The sequence below is a fragment of the Schistocerca americana genome, chromosome 7 (assembly GCF_021461395.2).
Source record: "Schistocerca americana isolate TAMUIC-IGC-003095 chromosome 7, iqSchAmer2.1, whole genome shotgun sequence".
In the NCBI taxonomy this organism is placed as follows: Eukaryota; Metazoa; Arthropoda; class Insecta; order Orthoptera; family Acrididae; genus Schistocerca; species Schistocerca americana.
The window spans coordinates 393,179,554-393,201,865 of record NC_060125.1 but is presented as its reverse complement, the minus strand read 5'-3'; the positions used below and the strand labels follow the sequence as shown (position 1 = coordinate 393,201,865).

General features: G+C 36.3%; 1 protein-coding gene across 4 annotated transcripts in view; it reads right to left on the bottom strand.

Moving 5' to 3' along the window:
• The window catches only part of LOC124622612 (sodium channel and clathrin linker 1-like), a 118,533-nt gene extending 97,148 nt beyond the window's left edge, over window positions 1-21,385 (bottom strand). For 3 of the 4 annotated variants that reach the window (XM_047148373.1, XM_047148376.1, XM_047148375.1), the window contains exons 1-2: window positions 20,870-21,385; window positions 12,067-12,115 (exon numbers count right to left, since the gene is read on the bottom strand). In XM_047148373.1, coding sequence (XP_047004329.1) covers window positions 12,067-12,115; window positions 20,870-20,955 — 135 coding nt within the window. In that variant the 5' untranslated portion in view covers window positions 20,956-21,385. The remainder of the gene's footprint in view (window positions 1-12,066; window positions 12,116-20,869) is intronic. The other variant, XM_047148374.1, reaches the window with a different exon arrangement.
• Between the last annotated feature and the right edge of the window lie 927 nt (window positions 21,386-22,312).

Here is a 22,312-nt window from a genome sequence, read left to right as displayed (position 1 = left end):
ACTTGGGCCAGAATGCCGGCATTCTGACCCAAGATGCCGGAATTGGCGGACGTGTGTGCATGAGATGTGCTTGCTCTTGTGTGTGTGTGTGTGTGTGTGTGTGTGTGTGTGTGTGTGTTTATTTCATTCCTCATTGGCTTCTATGGTTCAGCAAAAATCAAACAATGGGAACTCCTGGTAGGAATATCAATAATGTAGGAAAAGATAGATTGCTACTTCGGTAAAGAAGACATGTCAAATTACAGACATGCACAATTAAAAGATACTCACTTATAGCTTTAGGCCACAGCCTTCACCAGTAAAAAAGAACACACACACACACACACACACACACACACACACACACAAACAAGCACACCATATGCACACACGACCGCCAAATATAGCAACTTGGGCCAGAATGCCGGCATTCTGACCCAAGATGCCGGAATTGGCGGACGTGTGTGCATGAGATGTGCTTGCTCTTGTGTGTGTGTGTGTGTGTGTGTGTGTGTGTGTGTGTGTGTGTGTGTGCCCTCTTTACTGACAAAGGTTGTGGCCAAAAGCTAACAGTGAATGTCTTTTAATCAAGCCTGTGTCTTTCATTCCATAGTAAATTACTGGTGTCCATCGATTATGCATATTTCATCTGAATGTACACATGAATGGAGTGTGGATGAAGTAGAAGACATTATTCAGATGGCAGAACATGGTCCCTTAACAAGTACATGCAGAAATTCTGCACATGCTGGTGTTCCATGTACAAGAATATGGAAAATATTGTTTATACATAGTCTCTATCCTTATGGTTTACAATGGATTTAACATCTTTGAGAAGGAGAGGAAGGTAAACAAATGGAATTTTGTCATTAGCTAGTTGCAAATTGCTGAGTAATCTCATTAATAATGTTTACTAATGAGGTTGCTTTCATTTGTGATGGTCTCAGGCCAGAATGCTAGCTTTCTGGCCCGAGATGCTGGAGTCGGCAGTTGTGTGTGCATGAGGTATGCTTGTGTGTGTATGAATATTGCGTGTGTGTCCTCTTTACTTACAAGTGCTGTGGCTGAAAATTATAAGTGAGTGTCTTTTAATTGTGCCTGTCTACAACTTGACGTGTCTTTTTTACAATAAGTAGCAATCTATCTTTTCCTACATTGTTGATTTCTATTGCTGTTTTTTTTTAATGATTTCATGATGCCTTCAGCTGCCATTCTCTTTATTTCATGTAAGATGGTACAATTTTGGCCTTAACATTAGAAATGGGTGCATTAGTGTCATCTTCGATTTTAACACAGGAACAAGTCATATCAAGTATGTTAAAGACATCAACCACTTATATAAGAGCTTTTCAACAACTGATCAAAAGTAATGTGCTCCTAACACAGCAAACAACCTTTTATAACAACTACATGCAGTCATAGGAGCAAGGATGTACATGGCATATAAACCACTAAAGAACCATCCATAAAGTAAGTTATAATGCGCCTAGTTTATCTAGAGACATGACTGGTTCCTATCTTAAAATCACAAGTACCACTCATGTATCCAATGTTTAGTGCTACCATTTGAGGTTATTGAAAATGGCCTTACACCGAAATAAGGAGAACAGCAGCTGAAAGCATCATGTACTCATTCAACAAATTTGTTTAGCTGCAGACCCGATTGCAATGAAAACTATACTGTTGTGTTTCTTTCATTTTCAGACATTTTTGTTCTTCCTTCTTTCATCAGTCAGGTGTAGTGTTTCTTCTGTTACCCAAGGTTTCTTCCCAGATTTCTCCCTTGTATATATATTTGTCTGTTCTGCTTCTGTGACTGCCCTTTTTAGTCGTAGCCATTTCTATACAACTGTATTGCCTACTGTAGGATTCATTATCACAGTATCTACTGATCTACAGAAATTTAAACACACCTTATCATTTCACAGTATTACAGTACCCCACTTCTTTCCACACTGATTCTTCTGGACAAATCTCCTAAACTTCTGTGAACTCTTCACTATCACTAAACTGTGATCTGAGTCTATATCTAGATTAGATTACATTAGATATACTTTCATTCAATTGATCCGTAGTGAGGAGGTCCTCCAGGATGTAGAACATGTCAGAAAACCAATAATTCATGACAAATACTTACAACTAAAACAAATAAGCTAATGTACCACTCCACAGGTCCCAAGTGGAATGATCGACATTTTTTAATGAACACTATATGAAAGAGTCATTTTACAAATACTAATGCACTGAATCTAAAATAAAAAAGTTTTTTATTTATTTATAAGGTAATAAACGTGCAATACAACTACTATAATACTTATTTATAATGAACAGATTACTGCACTGAAATGGTGCAGAAGTTAGATTGTACTTACACACACACACACACACACACACACACACACACACACACACACATATATATTTACAATGAATACATTACTGCACTGAAATTGTGCAGAAGTTATAATATCACACACACAAATCAGTTAGTTCTACTGAGAAATTCATCAATAGAGTAAAGGAGTTGGCCACCAATAAATCCTTTAGGCTTCTCTTAAACTGAATTTCATTGGTTGTTAAGCTTTTCATGGCTGCTGGCAAGTTATTGAAAATGTGTGTTCCTGAATGATGCACGCCTTTTTGTACAAGACTAAGTGACTTTAAATCCTTGTGAAGATTATTCTTATTTCTAGTATTGATCCCATGAATTGAGCTGTTGGTTTGAAAAAGTGGTATATTTTTAATGACAAATTTCGTTAAGGAATAAATATATTGGGAAGCAGTAGTTAGTGTCCCTAGTTCCCCAAACAGGCTTCTGCAGGATGTTCTTGAGTTCACACCACATATAACTCTTTCTCCACGTTTTTGTGCCCGGAAAGCTTTAGCTTGGCTTGATGTATTACCCCAAAAAATAATTCCATATGAGATTATGGAATGAAAGTAAGCATAGCATGCCAGCTTTTTCATTTTTATATCCACTATGTCTGACATAATTCACATTGCAAATAGAGATTTGTTAAGACGCTTCAGCAGTTCTGTGGTGTGCTCCTCCCAGTTGAATTTATTATCAAGCTGTAATCCCAAGAATTTAACACTGTCCACTTCTTCTATCTGTTTGTCATTGTATGTTTGGCATATACTCGTGGGACACCCCTTACAAGTTCTGAACTGCATGTAGTGTGTTTTTTCAAAGTTTAGTGACAAGGAATTGGCTAGGAACCTGTGATTAATGTCCACAAATATTTTATTAGCTGATCTTTCTAAGACTACACTTGATTTGCTATTTATTGCAATGTTTATCTCATTGGCAAACAAAACAAACTTGGCATCTGGTAATGTTACTGATGAAAGGTCATTGATATACACAAGAAAAAGTAAGGGCCCCAAAATGGAACCTTGTGGGACCCCACATATAATTAGTTCCCAATTGGATGATGCTTGATAGCTTGATACATGTCTCTTTCCTAATAACACCCTTTGTTTCCTGCCAGAGATATAAGATTTGAACCATTTTGCAGCATTTCCTGTTACACTATAATATTCTAATTTACTTAAAAGGATATTGTGATTTACACAGTCAAATGCCTTTGACAGATCACAAAATATACTAGTTGCCTGCAATTTTTTGTCTAATGAATTAAGCACATTTTCACTGTAAGTGTAGATAGTCTTCTCAATATCAGAGCCCTTTAGAAATCCAAATTGTGACTTTGACATTATGTTAGTTGAGATAAGATGGTTATAAAGCCGATTGTACATCACTTTTTCTAAAATTTTTGAGAATGCTGGCAACAGTGAAATTGGACGGAAATTTGATGCTATTTCTTTATCTCCCTTCTTAAACAGTGGCTTAACGTCAGCATATTTCAACCATGCAGGAAATATTCCACTGATAAACGACTGGTTACACAGATAGCTTAATATGTTACTTAGCTCAGAATCACATTCTTTAATTAACTTTGTTGATATTTCATCACACCCACTAGATGTTTTTGATTTTAAAGATTTTACGATCGACATTATTTCTGCTGGGGTAGTGAGGGTCAAATTCATATTATGGAAGTTACTTGAAATGCCTGGTCTGAGGTATTCCATAGCAGCATCTACCGAACCTGACAACCCCATCTTTTCAGTAACAGTAATAAAATGTTTGTTAAAAAGTTCTGCAACACTATTCACATCTCTCACCAATGTATCATTTACTCTTGATGCTATTTGTTCCTCTTCAAGTCTGGCTCTACTGGTCTCCTCCTTCACTATACCCCATTTGTCTTTATTTTGTTATCTGATATTACTGTCTTTTCCTTGTAATATATTTGCTTTGATGTCCGTATTACAGTCTTTAATATTTTGCAGTATTTCTTGTAATGTGCTATAGCATCAACATCGGAACTGGTTCAGACTGAGATACAGTTTTCTTTTTGTTTTACAAGATACCCCTATTCATTGAGTAATCCATGGCTTCTTTGTGGACTTTGCTCTAACCTTGGTAAGTTTTGGGGGGAAACAGTGTTCGAATAAGGTAAGCACCTTATTAGCAAAAGTGTTATATTTTTCATTCATGCCATGAGCACTGTAAACATCAGTCCGGTGAATGTCTCTGAGGAGTGTCCTAAAATAATCAATTTTTGGCTTATTGATTACACTCTTGAGCTCAGATTTAACAGATTTTATATCCTGTTCAGTATTAACATTTAACATAAGAAACTGCATGTCATGGTCTGAGAGGCCATTGACTATTGGTTTTGTAATATAATTTTGTTCATTGGACTTTTCTATAAAGATATTATCAATGGCTGATATTATCAATGGCTACCCTAGTGGGGAACTTTACAGTGGGAATTAAGTTGAATGATAGTGTTACTAACTCAAATAAGTTCTTATTGGGAGAGTCTTTAAGGAAATCTACATTGAAGTCACCAGCAACCACTATTTCTTTGTTTTTGATTGCTAAATGGGCCAGTACAGCTTCAAGGTGGTTTACGAACAGATTAAAGTTACCTGCAGGTGCTCGATATACACTTAATATTATGAAGGTTTTTTGTGAAATTCTACTTCTGTTGCACATGCTTCCATATGCTGTTCTAGGCAAAATTTATGAATGTCTATGTTCATAAATTTATGACAGTTCTAGTCTTGGGTATGTCTTACAATCAAATACCTGATTTCCAAATCTCAGTTCTCCAACCACTCTTAATTATTAGATTTTCATCTAACTTACATACTGAATTACACATTCTGTCTCCTCTCTTCATCTTCTTCTTGTCCTGAACAATTGTTGTTGGTGTTGGTTTGCTGTTGATTCCCTTAAGAATAATCCATTCACTGAACTGTTTGCAGTAACTTACTCTCTGCTCTACCTTCCTATTCATGACACATTCTGCACCTATTACACAGTTTTCTGTTAAGATAAGATAAATGACTAAGTCAAAAGCTGTTTTTCATAAATTCTCCCACTGATTTCAATGAACTTTCCAACTATGTTGACAACATTACATGCAGTTCTTCCGAGGCTGTCTTGGTGTTCTTTCACGAAGACAGCACTACTCATAATCAGAGCGATCAATCTGCCCCTTGCGTTTAATTTTTCTTTGTAGACTTCACTTTTCAACTATTCCCAAAGACAAAAGGCTATAGTGCTAAGCTCTAGAGGACTTAATGGTCAAGAAAAGTAACCATTCCTTTCTGAGGAATGTTAGATTTAGATGATGTGACAGATAGTGACTGGAATGTGCAACGGCTCTGACATGTTGCAAGAATATACCCATCCTTGTAGCCAAAGGAACCTCTTCCAATAATTCAGGAAGCTCATTTTCAAGAAAATCTAGATAATGGACCCTGCAAGATGATGCAGTAACACAATAGGCCCAGGTAAGTGATTGTCTGTCACACACACCATACATTTAAGACAAGTGCTCTTGAAAACATGTCTCCACAGAGGCATGCGTGTTTTCATATATCCACCGATCTAATTGTTATTTGCATCTGTTTATACATCTACATACCTACTCCATAAGACATTGTCTGGTGCATGGCAAAGGATTCCTTGTACCACTACTAGTCACTTCCTTTCCTGTTCCCCTCATAAATGGAGTGAGTGAAAAGTGACTGTCTATAAGCCTCTGTAACACCCCTAATTTCTCTTATCTTGTCTTTGCGGTCCTTACAAAAAATGTGCACTGGCTGTAATAGAATGATTCTGCAGTCAACTGCACGTGCTGGTTCTCTAAATTTTCTCAACTGTTCTTCACAAAGAGAATCTTATCTTCCCTCCACAGATTGCCACTTGAGTTCATGAAGCATCTCTGTAATACTTTCTGTTGTTTGAATGTACCGGTAACAAATCTAGCAGCATGGCCCTGAATTGCTTCGATATCTTACTTCAACCTGAACTGATGGAGATCCCAAACACTAAAGCAGTATTCAAGAATGAGTTGCACTAGTGTTTTATACGTCATCTCCTTAATCAATGAGCTACAATTTCCCAAAATTCTTCTAATTAACTAAAGTCGATCATTTGCATTCCCTACTATTATACATACATGCCCATTCCATTTCATATCACTTTGCAACGTAGTGCCTAGATACTTAATTAATGTGACTGCGTCCAGTTTCAGTCCACTGATACTGTATTCATACACTACAGGATTGTCTTTCCTACTCATCTACATTAAATTAGATTTTTAAATATTTAGAGAAATCTGCCATTCATCACACCAGACTGAGATTCTTTCTAAGTCACACTGTATCCTTCTACAGTCACTCAATTATTAGTGATATTGATACCATCAGAAAAGAAAGCAGCTTCATCAGTAAACATTATTAATGAGATTACTCAGCAATTTGCAAATACCTAATGACAAAATTCCAGTTGTTTACTTTCTTGTCCTTCTCAAATATATTAAATCCATTGTAAACGATAAGGAAATAGGCTATGTATATGTTGTTCGCCATATTCTTGTATGTGGAACACCAGTACGTGCAAAATATCTGCATGAACTTGTTAGAGGACTATGTTCTGTCACCTGAATGACGCCTTCTACTTCATCCATACTCCATTCATTTGCACCTTCAGATGAAATATGACTGCTGAGCACAGTACCAGTCTCTTGCAGTTTGGTGAAAACAAGAGTGAACACTCTTGAATCTGTTACTCTGCCTTTAGGAAATTGTCTACCACAGGGTCAGCCACTGCTTTCCAAACTGCATGCGAGCACAATGCAGGTTGGATGTGGGCAGAGGCTCAGCCTATCTCATCTTTGCTTGGTACATCTCACAAGTACCCCATACGGAGTAATATTTCATTTAGCACCGCAATGCGGCATTTTCTGGTTGGCACGATTTTCTGCAGTTCTGCAGAATCATGGTGTTAGCACTGATCACCCTTCACTATTTATTTGTGGCATAAAAGAAGTTTACACGACCAGCAGCCATTTGTACAAAAAAGAGGCATCTTGTAGATAAATTTCAAGATTTATTTGACAATGAAAGAGCAGAAAAGTACAATAATTGACAGACAGGATTCATCAATAAGGACTCTGCACTAAATTTGCAGACATGGAGCACATGATGAAATTGGTGGTATCAATAGCAAATTTTCTGAAGTCACAAGCAATATTCCACTGTCAGTTTTCAGTGGAAATAAACAAAGAGCATGGAGACTTTATATATTACTGAAAAGTGTGTTGGTTAAGTCAATAGGCATGCCTGGAATGATTTTTCAATTTAAAAACTGCTATTGTTGCATTTACAAAGGAAAAAGGAGAGCAAGAACAAGAAACAGCTTATTTCTCATCTGATACCTTTGAAAAGAAAATTGAAATGTGGAAGAGACAAATTCTGACAAAAGACAATAAGTGGAAGAGACAAATTCTGACCAAAGATAATGTCCATTTCCCTAAGCTCACTGGCATTAAAGAAAACATGATGTTTGAAGAATTCATTGTGACAATGAAAGCACTGCCAATCTTACACCTCTTTTTAAGACAATTTGCCATTTCAGTTGAAAGTGCTTCTGTGCATGAGCAAATGAAACTGATCAATTACTTTCGATCAGATTAGAATAGATTCAGTCTTCGTTCCAGAGATCCAAAATTGAGAAGTTTCTCATGGGTGTGGAACTTGTCAGAAAGTATAACAAAAAAAACATTTGTATAAATACGCACTTCCTTGACCATATGTCATGAGATTGTCAAAATACGTAAAAACTGGCCTCAATTGCCTGAGACTGCAGTCTTGTGTGTGTGTGTGTGTGTGTGTGTGTGTGTGTGTGTGTGTGTGTTACTGGCCTTAATGGCCGAAAGTTGTATTTGTGACAATCTTTTTGTTGTGCTTATCTGCCACTCAGCATCTCCACTATACGGTGAGTAGTAACTTTTCTTTTCACAATATTGTTACAAATGTAATTTTCATTTAAAAGACAAATTCTCTAACATTAAAACTGTTTTCCTCAGGAAGAATTTCCACATCTCCTTAATGAGGTCGCAAACATGATAAAATATTTCGATCAACATATGTGCATGTAAGGCTTTTTTCAATTATGACACTAAATAAATCACAAGTGCATGGCAAACTGAGTGAGAGAATCAGTGAAATTGTCTAAAGCTGTCCATATGCCGACTTTGTGTACCAGACAAAAATTATAAGACATCTTCAGCACACCAAAAATAATTAAATAATACTGAAAGTGTGTTTCATTTGTGAGCTGTGTTGTTCAAAAATATTAACAAATTCAAATGCAATGCAACTGTATTGCCATTTCAATGCAACACTTTTGTAGTTTCCCATCTTCCATGGCGTAGCTGTGTGGGAATTGTGCAGACAGGCAAGTGAGCTACGGCACATGAGCCAGAGATTTTCTCACATGCCAAATTCTTGTTTTTCCCTGGTCTACCATATTCCCTACAAGCTGTAGCAGTGTTTTCATTACAAAACTCTTACACAAATACTACACTGGCACACTTATCATTTGTAAATATATGCAATATGGTTAAATGATACAGTAGAATTGGCCAACAAATCATAATCACAATCACAGTTCAAAATTTCAGTTATTTAAACTCTAACACAAATTTACAATTTGAACTTCAAATCAAAAATCACAATCAGTTGCTAAACCCATAGCAATTTGAACTTCAAATCCAATATGACAATCAGTTGCTAAACCCATAGCAACTGGAATACCAACATGCATAATGAAAACTTATCTCTGTAACCAATAAAACTGGATGTATGATTTATGGAATGTTCTAATTGAATTAATCTGTTCTACCACTTTCTAAAAGATTCACTATTCCTCTGTCCTAGAGTGATGGTTACTCAAATAACATCTTTCAATGTGAGATTTGACATTTCAGTTTGATTTGATGCTATTAATCTCAATCTGTGTCTTATTCTTTTTCCTTCTTGCCTTTTTCCATTTCTCTATAGGGTTGCCATAGTTGTATGGGTTATGTAAATGGTAGTGCTGGTGTCTGGATGCCTTCATGATGCCACCACTCTCCCCCCCCCCCCCTCCCCCCTCAGAATAGATCTTATGTAGCCCATCTGTCTGCGTTTAGAGTAATCTCATGTTCGAGTGGGAGAGTGTTTTCTACATCTTTGTGTAGTGTGTATCTGAGGTGGGATGTGGGTACCAGCTCAGTATTTACTTAGTTGGATGTGGGAAATGATGTAAAGACCACATTCAGAGTTGACGGCTCGCCATCCCTGATTGTTAATCCATGAAGTGGATTTGATCTAGAACATGTTCACCTCCTGGAATGCTAGAAGTGGCATGTTAATGCCCTTGGCCACACATGCAGATCAATCTGAATTTATGTATCACAGACAAGTGTCTGACCACCAACCATTTTTGTACCAAGGTATACAAGAACACTAATACTTTTTTTAAAAATTACTTCACATCTAAGCCTTTTTAATTTATTATTTTCATGGCTGGTTACAAATAGTTCTGCTCTTATACCTTCATTCCTGTGGGGGAATACAAAGGCTGTGGTACATATACCTTCAATTCTGTTACTGTAATGCTTAAACATTCTTCCTACTGCCTACATTTATATTATTTTTAATGCATGGCATGCACATCACAGTGGGTTGAAGAGTGTATATGTTGACATAATTCTCTACTCACAAAATATTTTATGAGTAATATCATATGAATTTGATATTACGTACACATTAACTTAACAAGCACAGCCTTATGAACCAAGCATCCACAGAAATAAACTGCATAGAAATAAAAATAAATAATTGTTTAATGCTGTAATGATGAAAAAAGTACTGTGGAAAAAACAATCAAAAGTGTGGGAAACATCTGACCTGGCCCAAAATTCTGATGATATTTATAAACAACTGAATACAAACCTGTAAAGGACCAGCACATTAAGTCTCTGCAAACATTTACTCCATTCACATGTTTTACACCATAATATTTACTGTGAATATGATTTGTAGAACATAGAGTTTACCAACTAGCACTATTGTAACTACAAAGGTGTTTATGTTAAAGTGTGGTACTAGACCCAGCCTGAAATCTTGGTCATGGTGACAGACTGATGTGTTGTGCAGCCCAAGTTCTAGGTTAGGTTGAAATGTGAAAATCTGGTTGTGAGCTGGTGAAGCAAATGGATGTAAAAGCCAAATATATGCTGTCATAAAGAAACTGATCAGTAGCGAAACCTGAGGTTTACATCCATGGCATACTGAAGAATGCAAGGAGGTTTCAATATGTAACTTTTGCTGGTGTTTCCGCTAACCACAATTTATTAAGATACAGTCAGCAGCTCATCCACTAGTGGTTAGCATTGATGCTTCTAGATCACAAGGTCTCGGGTTTGATCCCCAGAAGGACTTGAGAGTTTCTTCACTCGAGTGCTGGGTGTTTGCAAACAGAAAGCAAAAATGACAACCAACACAATTTCACTTTGAAGTGGCTATGCTGGATAGGACAGGATTGAATTCAAAAAGAAAACTTCTGATATACGTCTACATCTACACTCTGAAAACCACTGTGAAGTGCATGGCAGAAGGTATGTCCCGTTGTACCAGTTATTATGGTTTCCTCTCATTCCATTGACGTACAGTGTGTGGGAAAAATTATTGTTTGAATGCCTCTGTGTGTGCTGTAATTATTCTAATCTTATCCTCACAATCCCATATGAGCCATAGGTAGGGAGTTGTAATATCCCTAGAGTCATCTTTTACAGGCGGTTCTTGACATTTTGTTAGTAGACCTTCTCAGGATAGTTTACATCTATCTTCAAGTCTTTCAGTTCAGTTTCTTCAGTATCTCCATGACACACTCCCACAGATCAAACAAACTTGTACCCATTTGTGCTGCCCTTCTCTGTATATGTTCAAACCCCCTGTTTGTCCTATTTGGTCACATTAACTTGAGCAAATTCTAGAACTGATTGGAGGAGTGTTTTGTAAGCGACTGATATTACAGTCATAGGAAACTATGTTTTTTTTTGTTTTGTGGAGTGCACAATTTTACAGTTTTGCACATTTAAAGCCAGTTGCCAATCTTTGCACCACTTTGAAACCTTACCAAGTTCTGACTGATTATTTATGCAGCTCCTTTCAGACAGTACTTCATTACAGTTAACTGCATCATCTGCAAAAAGTCTGAAGTTACTATTAATAGTGTCGGAAAGGTCATTAACATATGACATGAACAGCAAGGATCCCAACATAATTCCCTGGGGCACATCCAAAGTTACTTCTATGTCTGATGATGACTCTCCATCCATGAAACATGCTGCAGCCTTCCTACCAAAAAGTCCTCAGTCCAGTCACAAATCTCATTTGATACCCAATATAATCATGCTTTTGACAGTAGCTGTGGGTGTGGTACTGAGTCAAATGCTTTTCAGAATTCAAGAAATTAAAATAACATTTAAAAAAATTGCTTAAGACAACCATACAACTGGTCGGAATGTTGCCATTCTATTCACCAGGAAGCGTTCTACAATTAAAATACTAACTCATTCCACATCATAACAAGAGTCTCATTTATGATCCATGCAACATGCAAATAACTAAACCATTAAACAGTTTGCATGTTTCAAAAGGCATGCTCCTTACCTTACACACAGCCACTTGCAGCTGCAGTTCGAGATATTCTTTATAATATCTGTAATAATTACAAGAAATGTTTCAGTGGTTGCTTCTTTCATTTCTCCTACTGTATTTACAGAGATAAACCAACACGTTCAGTACTTTACATTAGCCATTTTCCATGGACCTCACAGAGAGGACACTCTGGGAGGTGAAAAGAAGTCAAATGTGTTCATTTTATTAAAGCAGAATATAATGTAATGACATAAAATTATGAAATATTGTTGTATTACAATGTTGACGGTAATTATAAAAAACTTAAAACATTGTCTGTAAAAGTTTGTGTGATGATACTGTTCAATCTTGGACGGAGCAGCAAAAATTGCCCAAAATAAAAGTTATTAATTCAAATTTTTAGTTCATCACATTATCCACAAGACATTTTATTTTATTTTATTATTATTTTATATGTCCTGGCTGATAGTTGAACGCATGTGTATCCATCTATCTGATTTCTTTCAGGCATCACAGTTTTCTCCTTGAAATCTTTGTAGAGACTAATTTTAATCCATGTCATGTCCACAACTAACATCAAGATGAGTTTCTTCCGAAAATTATTATGTAATTCTGAATCGAGTGGAAACATACAGAATAAACTAGTTTCATCATTTTTAAATCATCTATAGCAGTAATCAAGTGTACTACAAATGTAGTAGAATCTGTGGTTCTAAATAATTATATTCTGCTTCTTGTATTCAATATTTGAGTAGACTATTTTTTACAGCTTATGGGCTCCTTTGGGTTACAATGTGATAGTCCATGTCAATCACATAATAATAGGCTCTCAGAATTTGAAGCAATCAGATATGAAGTGCCATAAAGTTCACTTTTGGGTCCACTGTTGTTTTTGATAACATAATTTATCTTTGTTTTGCCATTTCAGAAGATGCAAATTTTACACATTTTGCAGATGATACAAGCACAGAAATAAAAAAAAAATAATAATAATAATATCACCCCCTTCCTGAAAAAGCAGGTAATGAAATATTTGAAAATGTGAACAATGGTTCATGGAAAATGGACTATCACGGAATCTTACAAGGCTTAAGGCAAACAGATTATCACTGAATCTTAACAAGACTTAATACACACAGTCCAGTACTTCACACAGAATGCCACAAACTGCAAATGTGAGTTTCTCAAACAATGAAATTCAAGAAATGGAGAGCATTACTGTAAGTTTCAGGAACTACAGACGCATCACTACCTCAGCTGATAAATACACTGCCTAGAATTAATGAAGCGCCTTGGTTCAGCTATGTTTGCAGTAGGCATGATCACTGCTGTAGGAAAGTTAAAAATGAAGAAACTGATTTATTCTGCATATGTCCATTCTCTATTATTCGATTAGATTAGATACAGTTTTCGTTCCATAGACTCAAAAAATTAGATGATGCTCATTGGGTGTGAAGCATGTCAGAAAGTATAACATAAAAAAGCATAAAACATTTGAATATAATACTTACTATCCTGATCATTTGTCAGGACATTGTCAAAATAGGTGACTACAATACAGTAAACTGTAATAGCTAATATTTACAGAATTAATATGCTGTCAGAATGAAATATTGTTATGCACTATTAATAAATTTATCATACACAAAATACCTAATCTTGACTGTTGTGACCAAGTGCTGTCAAAATAGAAATCTAACGGTCATTTTTGCCGATGCTGGCCTACCAGTCTCTGTCAAGATATTCATCTATAGAGTAGAAGGAGTTTCCCATCAAAATGTCTTTCAAACTCTGTTTAAACTGTGCTTTATCTGAAACCAAGTTTTTAATGGCTGCTGGTAATTTATTGAAAATGTGTGTTCCTTAATATTGGATCCCTTTTCGGAAAAGGTAAGTGATTTTAGGTCTTTATGTAGATTATTCTTATTCCTAGTATTGATATTACGTATCAAGCTATTGGTTGGAAATATTCAATCTCACAGTATCTTACACAAGAAAAAATGTAATTTGTATCTTTAATTGTAGTAATACGTTATAAATATACAGTATTTCAAAAATTTGTAATTATTAACTGTATGGATCCAATTTGTCATAAAAATTTATAAAATGTATATTTGACATTTGAAAAACCAATAGCCAAAAAGGTTTTCTGTTCAATATCCTGTGTACAATATATGTACTTAAAAAGAGATGTATATGGACAAATAAATAAATAAAGAGATATATTACTTGCAACAAATTTAATTAAGGAACAGATATACCTAGAAGAAGTGGTTAGAAAACAAAGTTCCTTCAACAGGTTTCTACATGATGTTCTTGAATTTACACACTTTTGGATGCTAAAAACTTTTGCTCGGTTTGATGAGTTACCCCAGAATATGATCCCGTATGACATAATACAATGAGAGTAAGCGAAGTGTGCATATTTTTTTTCCATATTTATAACTCCTACATCTGACATCATTCTTGCTGCAAATACATACTTGTTTAGGTGCTTAAGCAATTCTGTGGTATGCCCTTCCCAAATGAATTTATTATCGAGTTGTAATCCTAGAGATTTAACACTGTCGACCTCTTTGGATCTGCATGTCTTCATATGTTATAGATACGCTGGATGGCAATCTGGCAATTTACACACTTTTGGATGCTAAAAACTTTTGCTCGGTTTGATGAGTTACCCCAGAATATGATCCCGTATGACATAATACAATGAGAGTAAGCGAAGTGTGCATATTTTTTTTTCATATTTATATCTCCTACATCTGACATCATTCTTGCTGCAAATACATACTTGTTTAGGTGCTTAAGCAATTCTGTGGTATGCCCTTCCCATCTGAATTTATTATCGAGTTGTAATCCCAGAAATTTAACACTTTCAACCTCTTTGATCTGCATGTCTTCATACGTTATACTCAGGCTGGAAGGAAATTTCTTACAGGTTCTGAACTGCATATAGTGGGTCTTCTCAAAGTTTAATGACAAAGAATTAGCTTTAAACCACTTATTAATGTCAGTGAAAATGTGATTAGCAGCTCTTTTTATAATCTGTACTTGGCTTGCTACTTATTGCAATGTTTATATCATCTGCAAACAAAACAATCTTAGCATCTGGCAATGTAAGAGATTAGAGGTCTTTAATATACACAAGAAAAAGCAACGGACCCAAAATGGAACCTTGAGGAACACTACATGTAATTAATTCCCAGTCAGATGAAAACTGACTGCTTACTGCACCAGTATTTCGCAACAACAACCTTTGTTTCCTGTTAGTTAGATAACACTCAAACCATTTTGCAGCACTGCCAGTGACATGGCAATATTCTAATTTACTTAAGAGAATGGTAGGCTTCACACAGTCAAAGGCTTTTCACAGGTCACAGAAAATACCAGTAGCCTCTAATTTATTATCTAATGCATTACATACACTCTCAGTGTAATTGTAAGTAGCTTTCTCTATATCAGAACCCTTCAGAAATCAAACTGTGACTTGGACAATATATCGTTTGCAGTCAGATGCTTAAGGAAGACACTTGACCACAACCTTTTCAAATACTTTTGAGAAAGCCAGCAAAAGTGAAATTGGTCAATAGTCTGATGGTAACTCTTTATCCCCTTTCTTGTATAGAGTCTTGACTTCAGGATATTTTAGCCAGTCTGGAAATGTTCCGCTGATAAGGGATTGATTACACAAATAACTTAAGATAGAACTTAATTCTCATGACCACTCTTTGATTAGCTTTGTTGATATGTTATCATACCCACTGGAATTCTCAGATTTTTAAGGATTTTACGATGGATGCTACTTCTTTGGGAGATGTGTCATTTCCATTTTACTTAAGTTACTTTTAAAGACTGGTCTCAGATACTCCATTGCACTGTTGACCGAACCTGATAATCCCAAGCTGTCAGTAACAGAAATGAAGTAGTTGTTTAAGAGGTTTGCAGCACTAACGGTACTTGTTACCAAAGTTTCATTTATTTTTAGAGCTATCTGTTCCTCTTCCTTTTTGGCCCCACCTGTCTCTGTCTTCACAATATCCCATACAGTTTTTATTTTGTTACCTGATGTAATTATCCTTTTCTCATAATAAAGCTGCTTCGATTTCTGGATTATTTGCTTCAATATTTTGCAGTATTCTTTGTAATGCATTACAATTCTAACCTCAGAGCTGTTCCTAGATAGTAGATAGTGTCTCATTTTTGTCTCACATATCTTTATTCCTTGTGTAATCCATGGTTTATTTTTTGACTTGTGTGTGAGTTGAGTTACCTTCAGGGGAAAACAGGGAAAACAATTCTCAAATGTGGAGGCAACTTCATTAATGAAATAATTGTTCACTGACAGAGCTTTTCAATAAATCCACATTAAAATCTCCAGCAACCACTATTTCCTTATTTTTTGCCATGAGGTGGGATAGCAGAGCTTCCAGTTTTTTTATGAAGAGGTTAAAATTTCCTGAAGGAGATCTGTATGTATCTACTATTATAAAGGACTTACTATGAAATACTACTTCTGTTGCACAAGCTTCTAGGTGCTGCTCTGAGCAAAATTTATTAATATCAATATTCTTGAAATCAAAACAGTTTCTGACAAATATGACAACTCTAGTCTCCATATTTCCTCTACAGAAATTAGAAGCTAACTTGAATCCTTTAACATATCTGTACCAGTGGTCACATGATGTTCAGAGAGGCAGATTATATCAACTGGTTTGCTAATTCTTCAACACAAATAAGCAACTCATTAAGCTTACCCCTTAGTCCTCGGATATTCTGATGCAATAATGATAGCTGAGTTTGTGCACTGGCTGAATTACAACTGGATGAACCTAATTTTCCAGCCAATTTTTTAGTATCTTTAGTTGCAATCAGAGGCTATCTGCCTGAATTGTGTATATAAAAATTTGCTTTCTGGCTGCCTGTTTTATCAATGTGAATGTCATTTTCAGCCTGTTTCTTAACAACTTTTGTTTCTGCCCTTCCTACCCTAAAAAAACTGCTGATCTGTCACTTGTAACCACTGGTGCTTTACCACTTGTGACACAGCAACCCTCCCCCCCCCCCCCCCCCCAAATAAGTTATTTGCTATTAGCCCACACAGTTTTCCCTTCCCTTTCCTGTTGAGGTGAAGGCCATGCCTAGTATAGTCCAACCTGCTGATAGAGTCAACAGGAACCACACCGATATGAGACCTCATGCCTGTTCCAAGCAGCAGTTCCACCTCTAAATTAACTCTCCTAACAGAAGAGTTTAAAAGGGCCCGGTCATGGAGACCAGAACAGGCACAAGCCCAACACCAGTATGTCTCGTTGCTGAAGCTACCTTTACCGGATCACTCTCAATTGAATAATTTCGGTTACTATCTATGCTGTTGCCTGCCCCACCTACTATTACCACGGTGTCTCCCTTTGTGAAGTCTTTACAAAGTGAACCTACATCCTCTATCACCTGACCCAGACTTGCATTAGGTTTAAAAAAGCTTGTGACCTGGTAATCTGACCCTAGTACATCCTGCAACAGTTGGCCAAGACCTCTATCATGTGAACTACCTAACTTGCTTTTTCTGACTTTTTACTTGTCAAACACTTTTTGAAAGTTTGTTTTGTCCTGTCTACCCCTACATCTATTTGTGGCTCATCAGTTTCCAACTGCGACAGCAGATCAAACCTGTTTTCCACATTCAAAACCACACTGTCTGAAAATGTCCTATTCCTATTTCTTCTATAACCCTGAATCAGATATTTGTGGATACAAACTATAATGTAAGATGTATAAGTAAAGCCTTAGTGATCATGAAACTCAAGTTGTTACCAGTTGTTACCCTCCAAAGATACTTGCTGCCCATCCAGAACTACAAAATAACTGTAACAGCAAGAAATTTCAACACACATAATATAGAAACATTCAGTTCCCTATTATCAGGAGAGATGTGTTACGAAGTTTTACGAATGTATGACACCAACCAAATGTTCGAGAAGTGTACTGAAATCTTGAGTGGTTAACTTTGAAATTGCTTTCCCTCTCAAAACACAAGTAATAACAAGCAAAACTCCAAAAGCAAAAAAGAGATGGATACCAACAAGTAACAAAATCTCAAGAGCAAGGAAAAGAGAATTACTCAGATACAGAAAAAACAATAACATACTACCACTTCTGAATAGCTACATTCAGAAATACATCCAAATCTACAACAGAAATACAGTCAAATCTACAAAAGAGTGACGTAGGGGTGGGGAGGTCAAAGATAAGTTCATAAGAGAGTCACAAATAAAAGCCAAGCAGTATGGGAAGTAATAAAAAGGAAGCAAATAAAGTGTACCCTAAAATAGAACATATCATTCTGAACCATGAGAATAAGAGAGTAATGATAATCCCCAACACAGCACAAAACTTTTCAGGTGTTACTATGCAGATGTCACATATAATTTAATAGTGGCAAACCTGATACTAGAAAGATACAGAAAAACAAAGTGTGATCATGTTCCTCTTCAATCTATGTCTGTGGAAGAACTCCAGACGTAACCATCCATGTTGTAAAACTCTTAAGAAAACGTCATCAGGAATTAACGGTACTCCCAACTGCACTGTAAAGCAATGTATTACAAACATTTCAATGCCTTTTGAATATGCAGTCAATTCACCTCTTCTGACAGGCACATTTTCAGACTGTTTACAAATTCCTTAAGTGGTCCCTATTCATAAGAAAGAAGACAAATCAAATATAGGAAACTGTAGACCAATTGCCTTATTATCAGGCTTCAGTAAAATAATAGAAAAAGTGGTGCATAACAGGTTAATGAAATTTTTAGAGAAAAATGAAACTCTCACAGATATTCAGAATGGATTCATGAAAAATAAATCAACAACTAGTGCCATCAATGATTTTATACACAACGTCCTGCAAACAATGAACAGAAAACAAAGTGCCAATGGCATTTTTCAGGCTTAAGTAAAGCCTTTGACATATTCAACCACAAAATACTGTTCAGCAAGCTACAAGTATATGGCGAGGTACAACGCTAAAATGATTAATATTATACTTGACAAGCAGGAACATAAAATACAAATAAAACATGAACTACAGGAAAATACTAGGATATGTTTCTGAGAGTAAGAGAAGAAAAAAGAAAAAGAGTCCCTCAGGGATCCAATCCTGGGCTAACCCTCTTTCTCCTGTATATAAATGATTTAGACCTAAACATTGAGTCACAAGTAAATACTGCTTTTGCAGATGAAACATGCATCCTTATTACAGGAACCATCGCAAGTCGACTACAAGCAGTTGTAGATAAAACTACAGCACATTTAAACAGTTCTTTTGGGGGCTATAAACTACCAATAAACACAAAAAAATTCTGAACTTCTGTTCAAGAAGTGACACATACAACACCAATGTGGCAATAAACTCCAACCAAATTTTATCTTCTCTGGATACAAAGTTTTTAGGCATATGGCTTCACAATAACTTCAAGTGGCATACACATATAAACTAAATAAATGGAACACTAAATAAAATATGTTATAGTCTATAATTACTCTCTGTTAAAGCAAGTTTAAGCATTGCCCACATTGCCTACTTTGCTCAATTCCTTAGCATCCTACTTTACAGAATTATATTCTGGGGTAATGCACCACATAGGCCTAGTTCACTGATTTTCCTAACCCAGTCCACCTGCTTAGCTCAGTGGTAACGTGCTTGCCTCCTATGCGACGGACCCAGATTCAATTCCCGGCCAGGCTGGAGACTTTCTCCACTCATGGACTAGGTGTCATCCTCGTCACCGGCACACAAGTTGCCCAATGTGGCGTTGACTGTACTAAGACTTGCCCTCAGCGGCTTAAGTTCCCTGGATGGGGCCTCCTAACCAACAACGCCATATGCTCATTTTCATTTTTCTTAACCCATAAAAGAACTAAGAGCAATGCCACATGTTCAACAAACAGATCCCTGCAAACACCTCATTCATAAGTTTACAATTCTCTAGCTTCTCTGTATGTACAAACAAGAAATATGTCACAATGAATTTCAAAGACATAAATGAAAATGTTAATCTCCATTAGCATGATACAAGACAATAGTAAAAGCCTCATACCCAGTCAATAAAGACATCAGCCTACAAAACTTCCACAACAAACAGTGGTATACAAATTTACAATAGTCTTTCATATAAGATTAAAACCGTATGGGCAATCACATCCTTTTGTAAAAGCCTAAGGGCATTCTTATTGGATCATTGCTTCTATTTAGAAATAGAATTTTTAGAACATTTGAGATACAATAGACTTAGAACAAGACAGTGCAGCTACTGCAAGTAGTGCAAACTCTTTTGTGGGTAATGCAAAACTTTATGTATTCGCTGAAATAATCTGTATCTTTACGTCGTTGTTCTGTATCCCACAATCTGGAATAAATTTTCACTTGTGTAAATAATTAAAGAAATAAAATTAAATGTACATTTCCGTTTTCTTTGCACATCCCAAGGCCACTCTCTGCATGGTATCTATAGAATACGACTAATGTAATATTAACATAAAGTAATGTAACAGCCCTACCCCCTCGTGGACTGAAATTTTGGTTGTAGTGTCAGATTTAAGTATTGATGTTACGAATAACTCGTGCACTATCTTTTCATTCTAGGGCTAGTACTACTGTAAAACGGCCAGAACTGGAATAGTTTGACAAGCCAAGCAGAGGATAATTAACGGATCATAAATAAACGTTCCCGAGAGCTCAAAATCGTTGCATTACCCTCTGTCTACACAAAACTAAGAAGTGTTGAAACAGATACAGGACAAAATAACACTGTTAACGTACTCATCTTTCACATTCACTTCATCCGTTATTTCCACTGAATTTTTAGATTTAATGTTATCTTTGTCATACTTTGTTAAAATACTCATTTTTCGTTAGCAACAGTCCACAGCTGGGCACGGGTTGATATCGACAACTCATTGGTTTATTCCAAAGTTCAGCTCTAATTTCACAAATCAACCACATTACAATCGCGCTCAATATCACACATCACCCAAACAGCACAGGGCATTGTCGCATGTCCCAAAGTACTTCACCACACTACTGTTTCATTTAATTTACGTGTTTTGAGACGCAACAGTTACTTCGTGTTGCCATGGTAACGATATGGGATGACAAGACCTGTTTTCATGACGGTAACAACTCATATCAATTTGGTAATGGTAGCGATTGGTCGTCTTGGTCTTAAGCAGACCGCTCAACCACCTGTCAAAAAAATATTTCTTTTTGTATTTCGAAATAGAACTGACATTTGCGGCGCAAACTCAGCGCAATTCTTACGACCCGCCCGCCTAGAAAGACAGGCAAAAGCGATGATTGACAAAAGAAAGGCAGCGAGCGCGGACCAATAGACGTCTCTGCAGTCTGCTCACTGCACTGTGGCACTTCGTAGCGGCAATATTCAAAATGAATTTCGTCCAAAGTATTGAGTTTTTCGGTTTTCAAACCTGTGCGTCGCATATTAAACGGACTCACGAAACTTCTCTTTGACATTAGAGTATCGCTTATCGTAAAAGTGGCACTTATGCAGTTTAGCAGGTACGGAAAAAATTTTTCATTCCAAATGTATCTGGCTTGGAGAGCTTTGTGGGTGAATATGTAAAGTTTGTTGGTGATTGTACTTTGTATTTTCATAAATAAAGTGATCTGTAGCGTAGCCCACTTGAGGTTAGGTTGGGAGTTTTTTTTTTGGAATGCGGCAGCGGCCGCCTATGATTTGAAAATACTGATTAGTTAGTGTATTACGCAATGTTGCGTCATCGGCAGCGCCGCGCTTATCGGGCAGAAGATATCGCCGACGGTCAAGGCAAAATGAAAATGGATGTTATATTCGAAATCAGCGCATCAGAATTCACTATATCGACAAAATATTGAAAAATAAAAAAATTTAAAAAAATGTAAAACAATTTTTTTGATGTAAATAATTGACTGGGGCGAAAATAAATATCGTATTCGTAATCAGCGTATCAAATTTGTCTGTAATCGATCAAATTTTGAAAAAAATTGAAAAATTTTTTCCGTACCTGCTAAACTGCATAAGTGCCGTAAAAGTTTCGGTGATACATTTGATTTGAGATGTCACGCCTTTTGTGTGCTTGAGAACATCGTCCGTGAAAGAATTGAATTGTGTTCAGTTTCCGGATGAAAATTAAATAAGAAAAACACTCAGTATGGAGTGCGGGAGGAAAATCTGGTTAAATGTCTCTGTAAGTGCTGTAATAATTT